The sequence below is a fragment of the Chanodichthys erythropterus genome, chromosome 17 (assembly GCF_024489055.1).
Source record: "Chanodichthys erythropterus isolate Z2021 chromosome 17, ASM2448905v1, whole genome shotgun sequence".
NCBI classification, from domain to species: domain Eukaryota; kingdom Metazoa; phylum Chordata; class Actinopteri; order Cypriniformes; family Xenocyprididae; genus Chanodichthys; species Chanodichthys erythropterus.
Genome location: NC_090237.1, coordinates 13,972,695 through 13,987,416, shown reverse-complemented (window position 1 = coordinate 13,987,416; position 14,722 = coordinate 13,972,695). Strand labels below are relative to the sequence as shown.

General features: G+C 37.9%; 1 protein-coding gene across 1 annotated transcript in view; it reads left to right on the top strand.

Moving 5' to 3' along the window:
- Positions 1 to 1,252: 1,252 nt before the first annotated feature.
- The window catches only part of esamb (endothelial cell adhesion molecule b), a 57,291-nt gene continuing 43,821 nt past the window's right edge, over positions 1,253 to 14,722 (top strand). The window contains exon 1 of the mRNA XM_067365976.1: positions 1,253 to 1,312. Within this exon, the coding sequence (XP_067222077.1) occupies positions 1,258 to 1,312 (55 nt within the window). The 5' untranslated portion in view covers positions 1,253 to 1,257. The remainder of the gene's footprint in view (positions 1,313 to 14,722) is intronic.

Sequence of the window (14,722 nt, the reverse complement as noted above, 5' to 3'; positions counted from 1 at the left end):
TATCAACTCATGTCACAATGCATACACCAGACAGTAATTGGTTGCACCAGTTCAGTCTGAAGGAAATGTACACTCAAAGTTATTCTTATAGGTTAAATAACCATAGAAAAATCCCAGTGCAGCTTTTTTATTATGATGCTGTATGCTCAGATTTTTCAATTGCAACCAACAAGCAGATCAGGTGAGGATTAATGCAGTGTTTTTTTTTCTAGTTCAATGAACCTACAGTAGGAAAGAAATTGTGGTTTAGACCCATTCACAATTGTCCTAGAATGCTTTAGTGCAGAATGAGTTATTAATGTGCTTGCACTTTGGTTTTGTTAGCTTAGTAGTTTTGTGTGTGTGTGCATTTGTGTGGTCCTGGTAAACCCGACATTGTGAGGACCAAATGTCCCCACAAAGATGGTAATGCCTGTCATTTTTTACATCTTTTGGTCCCTATGAAGAAAACATCTTATAAATTCAATCCAAATTATGTTTTTTTGTTTGTTTGTTTTTTAATGCAAAAAATTTTGTGAGGGTCGTGTTTAGGGCTAGGGTAACGTTAGGGTTAGGGGATAGAATATACGGTTTGTACAGTATAAAAATCATAATGTCTATGGAAATTCTCCGTGTGTGCGTGCATTCGTCCAGATTTCGGTCAGAACCAAAAAATGCTATTTTTTTTTTTTTTTTTTTTTTTTGCAGTACAATATTAAGTCATAATCTAATATATATTATAATATTAACTGTATATGTTTTGTAAAATATTTTTTTTTTTTATTAATAGGCTATTCAGGATAACGCAGAGAGGGAATGATCCAGGAGCTCGTAACACCTGTAGGCTGAAAGGGGCGTGGCTTCACGCACACATCTGATCTAGACTTGGTAGTGGAATCGCGCTCAGTTCACAGACGCGCTTCGTACCGCCCAAGAACCACTAAAAACTTCAGTTATGAATGACAATACTTGACTAACTATCCACATAGAGTTTATTTTAAAGAAGGAAGCACCGAAGCTTTACAAAGAGCCCTTCTCCAAGTAGTCTACCGTCCGCTGCGCGTATGAGAGAAGAGGAGGACATTTACAAGCTTGACTCAGGTTCTTCTGTCGGGGTTGAATGAATTGATATACTCAAACAAATTATAAATTTTAACGACCGAGGGAAGGCAGAAGACAGTCCGGGTCAGAATTAGAAGAGCACGAGAGTGACTGTCACTAGATGCTATATGAGGTGTCGCGCGAGCGGGCGCTTCATGAGGGGCGATGGAGAGGCTGATGGAGTGGAGACCTCCAACATTTCTGCTTCTCACCTTACTGTGGGTGTTTCCAGGTAAGAGAAATGAGAAGAGAAATATCAGTTTACTATATAGCTACAATATAAATAGCTACTAAATGGGCAAAGCTTACGTCCGTTGATGCTGCTGGTCTAACTTAGAAAGTTAAATGGTAAGTTACTGTCATTACTGAACTCTCAAATCTTATTTATTTCTCTGTTTTGTTTATTTTGTAATAAGATAACTGTTTAATATTGTACTATTTTATAATGTGTTAACATTCAAGCAAATTTTCAAATAAGTTGATAGAATATTTTAATATAATATAATATAATAATATTTTTGTACTTATGAAATATTATTTTAGATTTTTTAAATGGATAATTACTAATTACCAACATTTATATTATATCCAGATGTATAAAGCCATGCCATTAATTTCTTATGGGAAGTCATCACATTAACCCTTAATGTCTTAAATCCTGAAATTAAATAAGATGGTAAAATGAAGATTGACATGATAGAACCATTTGTAGCCAACACCTGAAAGTAGTGACAGTGATTTATGGCCCTGTGATATGACCACTGTCCTGACTAATCTCCACCAAGCCTCAAGTCAGAGGAGCTTGTAATCTGTTGAATTACCCTGGTGTTTTTACACGCATGAACAAGGTACGAATTCACTCTCAGTACTGGCTGACGAGATTAAACTGTGTCATTGTGCTGCAGTTTTTCCTTTTCAAACTCACAATTCTAGTTTCATTGACAAGGTTGAATGTCTCAAAATTGCATTCAGATGCCCTCATAACCTTTTGGATGTTTTGAAATGTAGGGAGCCTTATTAAACTGGTATTGGTTGCTTTGTCAGGGTTTTGGTCTGTGTTTCCAACATGGCAAGTTGCTGATGTGGTGGTGTTTTCTGTACCTCCAGGGAGGCACCATTATCGCATTATATGGAGAATGTGCCATATAATTGGGAAACTGCCATATGACATTGCTGCAGCCTGCAAATCTTTAGTTGTTTTGTGTGACCTGTCTTGATGACCCCAAAAAGGAATATTGCAACCATATACTGTATGCCTTGCAAAAGTACAGCACTGACTGCATATACACTTCCTTGTGGAAGCATGTAGAATATTATGCCTGATTAAGAAATGTTTTTGTGTTTTGACAAACCTCAAGGTTTTAAGGTGGTCAGAAGGTTGCATAACCCCTTATTTATTAATAACAATAAAACTTCAGTTTGGCTTATTAGTGCCTGCTGTCATCTTAAAATTTTATGAAAATGAAAATGCCCAGGATTTATATGCCATTTATCCAGCCTTTTTTAATCCACACCAGCTTAAATACACTCCACATCGATTTAAAGGAAAAGCCCCACAGGAGATGGCTTAAGTCCCTTGATCAAGTCAGTGTGGCTCTCTAGTTCCATGGGTAACATCAACTTGTGATTATACAACCTTTGTGCAAATAGCTTATATCCTTTCCTAGAATGTAGGTCAATTTTGTTAATATTTAGAAAAGATCATTTGAAATAAGTCTGAGATTTAAAGGGTTAGTTCACCCAAAAATGAAAATTATGTCATTAATGACTCAACCTCATGTCGTTCCAAACCCGTAAGACCTCCGTTCATCTTCAGAACACAGTTAAATATATTTAGATTTAGTCCGAGAACTTTCTGTCCCTCCATTGAAAATGTATGTACGGTAGACTGTCCATGTCCAGAAAGGTTATAAAAACATCATCAAAGTAGTCCATGTGACATCAGTGGGTTAGTTAGAATTTGTTGAAGCATCGAAAATACATTTTGGTCCAAAAATAACAAAAACTACGACTTTATTCAGCATTGTATTCTCTTCCGGGTCTGTTGTCAATCCGCGTTCACGACTGAGTCATTAATGACATAATTTTCATTTTTGGGTGAACTAACCCTTTAATACTCTCCAGAATTGTCATCCTTAGCTATCAAAAATAGGTTAAAATATTTGGTTTCTCTAAGCATGAAACCACCTGTAGCAAATTGCAGGATGTTTAAACAAACTGTTTCATCCTCTGAAAAGCCGGAGGTGGATAATCAATGGCTGTAATTGAGTGCGGATCACTGGGCCTTCACAACAGAGATCATTAGAAACAGTAATGCTCACCTACCAGAGGCAATTATGTTTGCCCCCTGCACAGCAAAGAACATTCAATAATGGCAAAAAAAAAAAAAAAATCCATGTTTCAATTCACTAACCCTGCCACCAATCTATTGTTGGAATCAATCTTTTGATTTGTACTGATACATATCATTATAAGACAGGAGTGGGCGCTTGGGTGAAGATCTTACGTGATGGTAAACAAGTATAACAAGAACAATATATATATATATATCACTGTATAATTTGGTTGAAAAATGTAAAATTTAAGTAACCTTGTGGCAATGCTTATTTTTGGATCTAGTGAATTAAATACTTTACAAATGAAACATATTCATTATTTTCTCTTTTTTTTTTTTTTACTTGGAGGTTGGAGGAAAGCAAACTAAAACATAAGATTATTTATAACAAATAAATTAAAGTCTGACACTGCAAGATCAGCTTCACATTATGTAACATTTGAGCTTAAAGATTTAAAGGGGCAATTTTTAAAATTCTTTTATAATGTTTCCTGAGGTGCACTCATAATATTTGTTTTTTTTACATCAAAATTTTCATAATTTAAAAATAAAAGACCATTTTCTACTCTGATTTTAGCCCTCTGATTTGAAAGCTCTGTTGGAAGGGGCGTGTCTGCTGTGAGACTTCAGTGTAGGCTTGCTGCGATAGTCGGCATTAACGGTGTTACCCGTGTTCAGCCGCATTACCAATGTTCATCCGTGGCATCGCCCCCACCGTCGTTTCAATTTTTTTACAGTAATAAAAATCATTTAGTTCAGTTAGAGAACAGACACTTCAATTAAAAACTGAATGCGTCGCTCAATTCAGCGTGAGCCGAACATGATGCTCAGCACAGATCAGCAGGAGTCAGATTTCACCTCACTTCACCCATTTTGCCTCACTCTTGACTGACAAGATGATGGCAGAAGATTTGGTTTCAAGGTGAAATGTAAAAGAGCCTATTTGAGCAAGTTTGTCATTGTGCTGTTTTGTTGTTGTGTTTTTCGTGAAAGATAATAATGAACCCACCATTCAAGCAATTGCCGCACCCAAACTGGCGCTAATTCTAAAGCGAAATTAAAATGCACACCGCCGCACGGGCATTCATAATGGTGTGTGTCCACTGGGGTGGAGCAAAGCAAATGTAAAAGATCCGCCCTGCTCCACCCCGGTGATACCGGTATTACCAGTGTTGATACACGTCGATTAACCGGTGGGAAAATTTCCTCACTTTCACATCCCTACTTCCGTGTAAATGCCTACTGCTGTGATTGGCTAACATCATTGTATATGAAGTAAGTATTACATGTGGAACTCTCTCGAAATCTTTTCTATGTTTTTACTATTACAGCTGTCGAGATTAAAGGTGCCATCGAATTGAAAATTGAATTTACCTCGGCATAGTTGAATAACAAGATTTCAGTACATGGAAATTACATACAGTGTGTCTCAAACTCCATTGTTTCCTCCTTCTTATATAAATCTCATTTGTTTAAAAGACCTCTGAAGAACAGGCGAATCTCAACATAACACAGACTGTTACGTAACAGTCGGGGTGTACGCCCCCAATATTTGCATATGCCAGCCCATGTTCAAGACATTATGAAAGGCATTACACAAGGGCAGCCAGTATTAACGTCTGGATCTGCACAGCTGAATCATCAGACTAGGTAAGCAAGCAAGGACAACAGCGAAAAATGGCAGATGGAGCAATAATAACTGACATGATCCATGATTACATGACATTTTTAGTGATATTTGTAAATTGTCTTTCTAAATGTTTCGTTAGCATGTTGCTAATATACTGTTAAATGTGGTTAAAGTTACCATCGTTTCTTACTGTATTCACAGAGACAAGGGCGTCGCTATTTTCATTTTTAAACACTTGCAGTCTGTATAATTCATAAACACAACTTCATTCTTTATAAATCTCTCCAACAGTGTAGCATTAGCCCGTTAGCCACGGATCAGAGCCTCAAATTCATTCAGAATCAAATGTAAACATCCAAATAAACACTGTACTTACGCGATTAGACATGCTGCATGACGAACACTTTGTAAAGATCCATTTTGAGAGTTATATTAGCTGTTTGAACTTTGTTTATGCAGTGATAGAGTCGAGAGCTCTGGGGGGACAGAGAGCGCACGATTTAAAGGGGCTGCAGCATGAATCGGCGCATTTCTAATTATGCCTCAAAATAGGCAGTTAAAAAATTTATTAAAAAAAAATCTATGGGGTATTTTGAGCTGCAACTTCACATACACATTCAGGGGACACCTTAGACTTATATTACATCTTGTAAAAAAACGTTCGATGGCACCTTTAACTAAGGGTGAAAAGTGTAGATTATAGCATTATATTTAGATCTACTACCATTGAATGAAAGGTTGCAGCATTGTAGTTGATTACAGACATGTCTGCTGAGTGCATGAACTCAATTTCTACACTCACAAATGCTTTCATCATAACTAACAGTACAAACACGATGTAAATAAGAGATATATTGTGCAGTGTAGACAGCATCGTTGATTATAACAGGAGTTTTGGCAAGAGTCCAGAACTCAGCCACTGATAAACTTGCTCTGTGTGATTGACAGATCCAGTGAATATAAAGAGAGGGTTCTTTGATCGCTTTCTAATGTATATTTAATTTAATCGCTATTTAAATAACATTATTTTCATGCTACTAATCATGCTGTGAAGTTGACCATTTAGTCACTGGCTTGATTTACTGACAGCAATAAACAATTTTGAGACAAAGAACATTGCTCTACTGCGACATTCACATAATTAAAAAATTAATAACCACTTTTAGGATCCTTTGGAAGGAAATGTTACTTTTAGTCCAGTGATCCTGTATCTCTATTTTCTCCTTCTCACTAATGCATCAGTGGGCGAGGCCAAAGATTAGATTATGTAGATGTAGGCATTAATCTGATTCTGCAGAGGGGGTCTTTCGTTGCACTATTACAGTACATCATAATGTGACAAAGTGTGACAAGTCGTTTTTGGAGCTTGGTTTCAATAAAAGTTGTTTTGAGTTCTGAAACTTTTATAGAATGTTTTTATAGTACAATGACCTCTTGCATGTTAAAAGATCAAGGAGAATTTGATTTCTCAATTTATGACTCATTTAAAATGGTAAAGCTAATATTATAAAAAAATAATTCTGACTCTAAATTGTGATTGGATGAGCCACAACCCGGATGGCATTTCAATTCTGTATGTTGCGCTATTGCTCTGCTTTGCGTGGTGCCTAATAACATTTCATGTCATTGCAGAACACATCTCAACATGTATTTTTGCATTACTCTGTGTTTATCCATTGCTTTACATAAAAAGGAACACATGAAAAGTTCCTTCCCAATTACTGTGCAAATATAAATATGATAAACTATATTGCAAAAACTCTATTGGATGACAGTCCTATTCACATATATTTTGAATTCGCTATATGGCCTGCTGTTTTTGCTTCAAATGTTACTTACGCTACGGTGTCTTTTACTCTGTATTTGCAGTCCTTATTAACTCCAGGATTTACCAGGAAACTATATGGCTGACAACCATTATGCTCACATTCAACTGTCAAGAAATATCCGGACAGATCTGAGACAAGAGACAGATTCAGCTCTAATTAATGCTTTAGAAGAGACACAGCATCTCTTGTACGTGCTGCCATATCACACCTGCAGCCCTGTTGCCCTCCCCCTCTCTCTGCCACCTGCGGGAAGTAGTGCAGCAAAAAGACTGACGCCTCTGTCATACAGTTTTCTCAACATGATTTTCAAATAATTATAATTGCAATCTGTTTATAAACTTGCATACAGTTTCAACAGCGGATCAACATGGCATCATAGTTGCATTTTCCCTCGAGAGTCTGCTGCGTGTTCAAAGGTGCCGTTGTGTCGCTTTCCGAAGTGTAGGCGAGGGTCGCGCTGTTTTACAGCAGGTGTAAGTTGGGAAAGTGGATACAGTAATGAGGATCTCAGCCATCTAAATGAGGCCATGGCTCCTCTGGGCACACTACTGTGTGCCTGTGTGGGCTTCAGAGACACCTGGGAAACTGCAAACTAGCTGACCATACACTCCAATGCTTCACAATATATGCCATAGTCACTTCTATAGCATCATTGTATGCTCATAGTATGTTTTATGGGGATTATTGAGGAGAAATAGCTATTTCAGTTGGATTAGACACAGATAAGCTTATCCTTTCATTAGGATGGACGGATTCCTGGCTGTTAAATCAGCTGTCAAGGGCTATATGGACCCTTTTCACAGACTGTGATGATACGTTTCCACAGTTACTAACATTGTAAATTTAGCAATGTTTTTATATTTTCTTAATTTATAACACTATACTCTATTACATTGGCATTAAATTAGACAAAACTAATGTTGCTGCATGAGTCATAGAAATGCTATCATGGATTGCTTTCTTTTGCTATTGGAGCAAATTGGAATGTAAAAATTATATTGGTTGTAGTGGTTAATTTCCATTCACCACTATGGAAGTTTACCAAAATCCCTTTCAATTAAAGTCTGTTCACTCGGCGGCCATATTTGCAAGACCTCTGAGCAGCTATTTCGGGTATACAAGACCAAGTGCTATCTATTTGAATGGGGGAATCCTGGAATCTCAAAAACTGCTTGCCAAACTCACAATTAACGTATTTGAAATGAGCGACAAAATCTGACATGAACCATCCCATAATTTTTTCTTATGCTCAAATGGTGTTAAAAAGCTTTTTTTCAGGCTAGATGAGCCAATGCGCATGTGCAGTCCTAAGCACGAATCTCAGGTTTCTATGGGAACCAAAGCTTCTAATGGTAGCTGCAGTGAAGCAATGAATTAACCAATCAGCAATTGCCTCTTTTACTTTAGAAGGTGGGATGTATTCCGCCATATTGCGCGTTGCAGTTTCTCCTATTCATAAGTAATAGGAGTGAACCATCTTTCTATATCTGTAGTCTTTGAGTTTACCCAACTCCAGAAAAATTAAAAGAGTCTCTTCATCTAAGCGCTACAATATAACATGATACTATATGTTATTTTGTAGCCTGTGCTTTGTAGGGCTAATGTAGTGAAACTGTAAGTAACATAGTAAAATATATTGATTTTAGTCAGTGCTGTTCATTATAATCCCAAAAAGATGGTTTAGAGGCAAGATTGGTCCTAGAGGCACGTAATCCTCATTACCCTGATAGTCCGAGGGGAACGGCAGGAATCTTGTTTTTTTTAGGAGGTGTGACCTGGATTTAGGCATGCTAGACCTGGTCGAGCGAGGCTAATAAGGGCCTAAAGGATCCGATCCGGGCCAGCCACCTCAGAATACACCAGGAGCAGCTGTTACACCTTGCAGATTAACGCCGCTGATTGTTTTAAGCTTTCATCTGCCTTTCCCCCCCTGCTCTCACTCTCCCTGATCTGCCATGGACTGCCACAGAGACGTCCGTTCTCTTCTCTCTTATCATGGTGGAGCATAACATCTTTCCCCCATCTCTCCTGAGCTCTTATTAAACCTCCCCCTGCCCTCCCGCTACATCTGTGCAGCTGATCCACATCCATCCGCCCGTCCTTCATCGCAGTGACTCTACGTGACAACTTGCGAGGGGGGCCGCATGTGTTTAACTCTTATCTATGAGGGCTTTTTATTACAGCATCTCTCTGGCAGTAGTAGCAATTACTCTGATGTGCCCAAGGATGAGGAATGGCCATGTGAGATAATATCTGAGGTGGGAGAGGTTGGCCATGCTGTGCACCCATCACCTGCAAAAGTAATTAGAGAAAATAATCAGCCATGATGGGGCTGAGCTCCCAGTCATCTGTGTGGGGCAGCAGTCAGCACCTGCAGCATGAATCACAGCAATGACTTAATTTTGGATCCACTAAATAGCAGTTAAACGATTAGTTCACTTACCTCAAGATTTACTCACCTTCAAGCCATCCTAGGTGTATATGACTTTCTTCTTTCTAATGAACACAATCAGAGTTATATTAGAAAAATATCCAAGCTTTATAATGGCAGTGAATGGGGGTAATGAGTTTGAAGCTCAAGAAAGTGCATCCATCCATCATAAACATACTCCACACAGCTCCGGTGGGTTAAAGGGATAGTTCACCCAAAAAATGAAAATTCTGTCATCATTTACTCCCCTTCAAGTTGTTCCAAATCTGTATAAATTTCTTTGTTCTGCTGAACACAAAGGAAGATATTTGGAAGAATGTTTGTAACCAAGCAAATCTCGCCCCCCCCATTGACTACCATAGTAAGAAAAAAATACTATGGCAGTCAATGGGTGGCGAGATCTGCTTGGTTACAAACATTCTTCTAAATATCTTCCTTCTGAAGAGAAGTGATGTGTTTGTGTAAGTTTGTGTAAAAATATCTATATTAAACAAGTTATAAAGTAAAATATCTAGCTTCCACCAGACCACCTTCTGTATTCAACTTACGTAGAAAGTGTAACGCCTCTTGCGGTTCAAAGCGCTTGCGTCAGTTATGTTTTTTTCGTACGTTGAATATGGAATGCAGTCTGGCGGAAGCTAGATATTTTACTTTATAACTTGTTAAATATGGATATTTTACTTACACAAATGCATCGTTTCACTTCAGAAGGCCCCCTGTGGGGGTTCAAACTCGTTGCCACCATTCGCTGCCATTATAAAGCTTGGACGTGTCAGGATATTTATTAATATAACTCTGATTGTGTTCATCAGAAAGAAGAAAGGCATATACACTTAGGATGGCTTGAGGGTGAGTAAAGCTTGAGATAATTCAAAAGTTCAAAAGTTTGGAGTCTTTATGAACATAAGAGACTTCTTTCAAAAACCTTAAAAATTCTTACTGATCCCAAACAGATGCATTTGTATACAGTATGTATGTATGCATGTATGTTGTATGTGTGTATTTATATTTTGTTATACATAAAGGAAATCTTAAAGTTATAAACTACTCAAAAGTACAGTCTGAATAAAATTAATTTGGGCACCATAGCAAATGTGTCCAGCTGGAAATTTGTTGTCATCTTCAAAGTTGTGTTACCTTCTCATTTCTATGTCAGGCCTCAATTTTCCCCAGCTTGGTTGCTAAATTGATGTAGTCCCAGTTCCACGCACAGAGCAGCATCTGTGAAACCTGCTTGGACCTGATAAGCCCGGCATCCTAGTCTGTGGAGGTTTGGAGTGCTCTACATTCTGCTGTGGAAATTGTGCTGTGTACATTGGGCTCAGTGCTGTTTATTAACCATTTGCCCTTAATAATTTGATTGTCAAAGTTTGTAACAAAGCCTGATAAAGAGCAGTAAAAGCCACCATCAGTTTCCATAGTTACAATATGTTCCATAAGCAGAGCAGTTTGGAGCAGATAAGAGCTTCTGTTATGGTAAAGAGTGGTTCTCTATTGTGCTTTACAAATGAGAAGCAGACTACTTGGGTAGTAATTTATTATTATTTTTTTCTAGAGAGTGCATTTCATTTATCTTGCCTATATAAACAGCTTTCACATAAACATGAAGTACCCTGGATCTTTTCCTCTTGTACATTCATAATTTCTGTTAAGGTTTAACTTTGCCAACTTACTCATGCTCTTTGTTGCCTGGACTGAGAAATTCATGTTTTTCTGTCAGCAAAATTATGGCAGGTGATGCAAAACAGCTCTAGGGCTTTCGTGAAAACTAAATTTTTGTATCCCCTACCACAGACAATCAGATCAACAAACAGAGGGTTACTAACAGAACAGTTAGTGTAAGGGTAGGTTTATAACTGAATATTGTATCGTACTTTGTCTACTCTTTAAACCGCATTATGGTAAAAATGGAACACTATGGCAACAGCTTTCTTAGGCTGAACTGACAGAATGGCTGTTTCTCTGTTTGGCATGAAACACTGTGTTCATAGTTTGAAATGTTGACTACACAGAGGTTTGTCAGATTTTCCGCTGTGGCGTTCTCTCTGTAGCCTATTTACGTTTCTTTGCATCTTTTAGCCACTACCTACAACGCGCTGGATCCTCCTCTGGAAACCGAAAGTAACTCACTCCCGCTAAACATTAGTGCCCCCTGGAACAATACAAGTCGACATCATTATAACTAAAAGTTTGCTAAGAAGTATTTCCTACTAAAGCATGGTGGTATTTAGACTTAGCCTCAGACATCACACCCATGGACCCTTGGCTGAATGTCTGATGCATCTGGCACACTTAACTGGAAACACTTCAGGATTTACAAAGTCGTCATCTGGTTGGTTGAATTCTACAGGATGTCCAGGAGACGTGCATGTCACGTTCTTTAATCGTCCGCCTGGAATCAAATGCTGTGACGCCAAACCCCCCTCGTGGAAGAATAATGCTGTGGTGTTTACAACTGTGACAATGAGAACTTACCAGGGTTAACTTAACACTGGATTTTCAAAAGTTTGCGGCTCCATTTTTCCAGTAATATTCTTGAATGAATAATTGATTAGATGCATGCCGGTCTGGTATTGTAGGGACATTGACTTTACATTTTCACGCCCCTAAACATGACGTGGAACAAAGCGAACTGTGATTGGTTGCGTGACATGTCAGTCAAAGGTCCTCTTGGGTGGTCTTTGGTCAATAAAAACTGCAGTAGAGTCCAGACCTTCTGCCGTCAGTCTAAATGTCTGGTTATGCAAGACTATGCGGTAAGCATATCCATGACTCTGGTAAGCATATCCATAGCGGACCATGGATGGCACATGCCCAGTGCATTATTGGTGTTGAGGTTTTCCTACCTATTTGGCAAAAGGCTAGGAAGTCTGTTTTCTCTAGTCAGGTTACATGTAGCACTGATTTCAATTTTTTTTCACCTTTCTACTGCATAGACAGCCAGTGGTGAAGTACCCCTTTAATATTGATTATGGTGTTTATTATCATTCAGTTAGATAATGTGAGACATCCATATACCATCAAGTGTGCCATTTTTGCAGTGGTAAGATGTAGACTTTTTTTTCACAGGCATGCCCCAGAGTTGTGTAGTACAATTTATTTTATATAATACAAAATCATTATGGAATACATTATATCTGTTCTTTTGTGTAAAAAGTTTTTGTTTATTCCTCAAAGAAAACTCTAAAAAGAATCGTTCAGGAATCTGAAACAGAATAGCTAAATTCTTCGTGATTTCCATCCTTAAGTGAGTGTCATTTTAAGATTGAAATGCATTTCTCCTCAGGCTTCCCTCATAGTCTTAACATGGACTATCTTTGTGGCAAAAGAAGTAGTATTTTGGTGAGCATCTATTATTTCTGAGCAGCAGACTGTTACTGTCAAATAGAGAAGCATGATGGAAAGAGCCATTAGGAATATGTTTTGGAAAATGTGTGACTTCAGTAAATGCTCACAAGGGCATTAAATTATAGCAAAACCCCACTTTTCCCTTACTGACAGTAGCTCAAATGTGTCATTGTTTAGTTAAGGTGAACATGTCTCATGCAAATAACTAGCTCAAGCTAGTACGTCTCTCATGCACTGAGAAAACATTGTGGAAGTTAAAGCGAACTGATGGTGTGATCAATTATTTAGGGGAACATGTTGCCTCATCAGACCCCCGCATATAGGCCTGTGAGGAATTTGGTTGTCAGAGGGGAAGTGTGTTATTCTTTTTTTCAATTAAAATAAAAAATGACCATCAGGTATATAAAATAGGGTTCCTGTCCAAAAAATAGGGCAAAGGATCCATAGCCCTTTTAAATGATTTCCTTGAGGACATCTATCCATCATAGCTGGTGTGACAAATTTCCATTAATTTCAGTACAGATGGCAGTTCAGTTGACAGGAAGCTTGCCTCAGACTTAACATCTTATGTGCTTTCCTCTTCCTGATCCATTTAAATATTGCATTTCTATTGTAATAGTTCCAGATAATATGTCTTATTTTAAAATGTTGGCTGGTAACCTAGATAACCAAGAGTAGATCTGCTTAAATCCTCCATGTAGCATGTGAAAGGGGGTTTCCACCCACTCTGAATTAATAGCAATGTCTAATGCAATTGTACAGAGAATTGAAAAGTCACAGATTAAGAAATGTTGTTCGTTAAGGCCAGAATCGGCCTGTCTTCTTCCCCGTAAAGACAGCTTGGGCTGGTAATGGGATTATAGTGTGAAGAGGCAGCTTAGCTACATGGCCTAAGGAGCATAGTCCAATCCCCTAAGGATCCACGAAATGCCCCTGGAAAAAGTAGTTGGGGGAACGGTCATCGTTCCTGCTCTCACACACTTGCATAATATAACCCTTTTACTGTAATTGTACTGGATGCTAATTATCTTTCACACCACAGAATGACGACAGCTCCTTGAAATGATACTTGCAGTTTCCAGACATTTGACAGCTTTATGAACTGACTTGACCAGCCTTATTTATGTATTAAAGGGTTAGTTCACCCAAAAATGAAAATTACCTCATGATTTACTCACCCTCAAGCCATCCTAGGTGTATATGACTTTATTATTTCACACAAATACAATCGGAGTTATATTAAATAATGTCCTGGCTCTTCCAAGCTTTATAATGGCAGTAAATAGAGGATAAGATTTTGAAGCCCAAAAAACTCTGACTGTATTTGTCTGAAAGAAGAAAGTCATATACAGAGAGTGATTAAATCATGGGGTAATTTTCATTTAGTACAGTTTGTTTCCAAGGCAGCATTTCTTATTTTAATTTTACGTTTTCATCTAATACTTGTATTTGATTTTATTCCAGCTTTATTTCAGTAAGTGAAAATTATTTTTAATGGAAGTCATGGAAGGCCACAAATGGTCTGCAATCCACACTGTACCAATGAATATTTGATATGTTAACTTGATATAAAGGCTTACAGAAGCCACCAGTCCTACACTCTTATATTGAATCATGTTGAGCAAGACGCCAGCACTGCATTACAAAAACTAATAAATTGGGTTTTTCATTTTTTTTTTTTACATTTAATTTTTTGCTGCTTTCATTTAGAATACAACACAAATGCTCAAAGTGGACTAAGCATGTCTAATGAGACAGGGTTAATGAGTCAGTGTGTTTGCATCTGTTTTAGTATTTATGGTTCTTAAATCCATGATGCAGTGGTGAAGCGGCATCATTATAAATTTGCCTCCATATTTATCCTCCTCATTTTATTGGACTCAGTTTCTGTTTAAGCAGCAATTTGCATCAAAATATCCACTTTTTATGTCTGTTATTGTCTGTTATAGATTTTAGTTAGGGGTAGACGCCATACGTTATTTGACATGAACGAAAACAAGGCTCACAGAAAGGATTGAAAATAAACATTGTCAGTAAACAAAACACTTTGCATGGCATGGGTTGTGAAA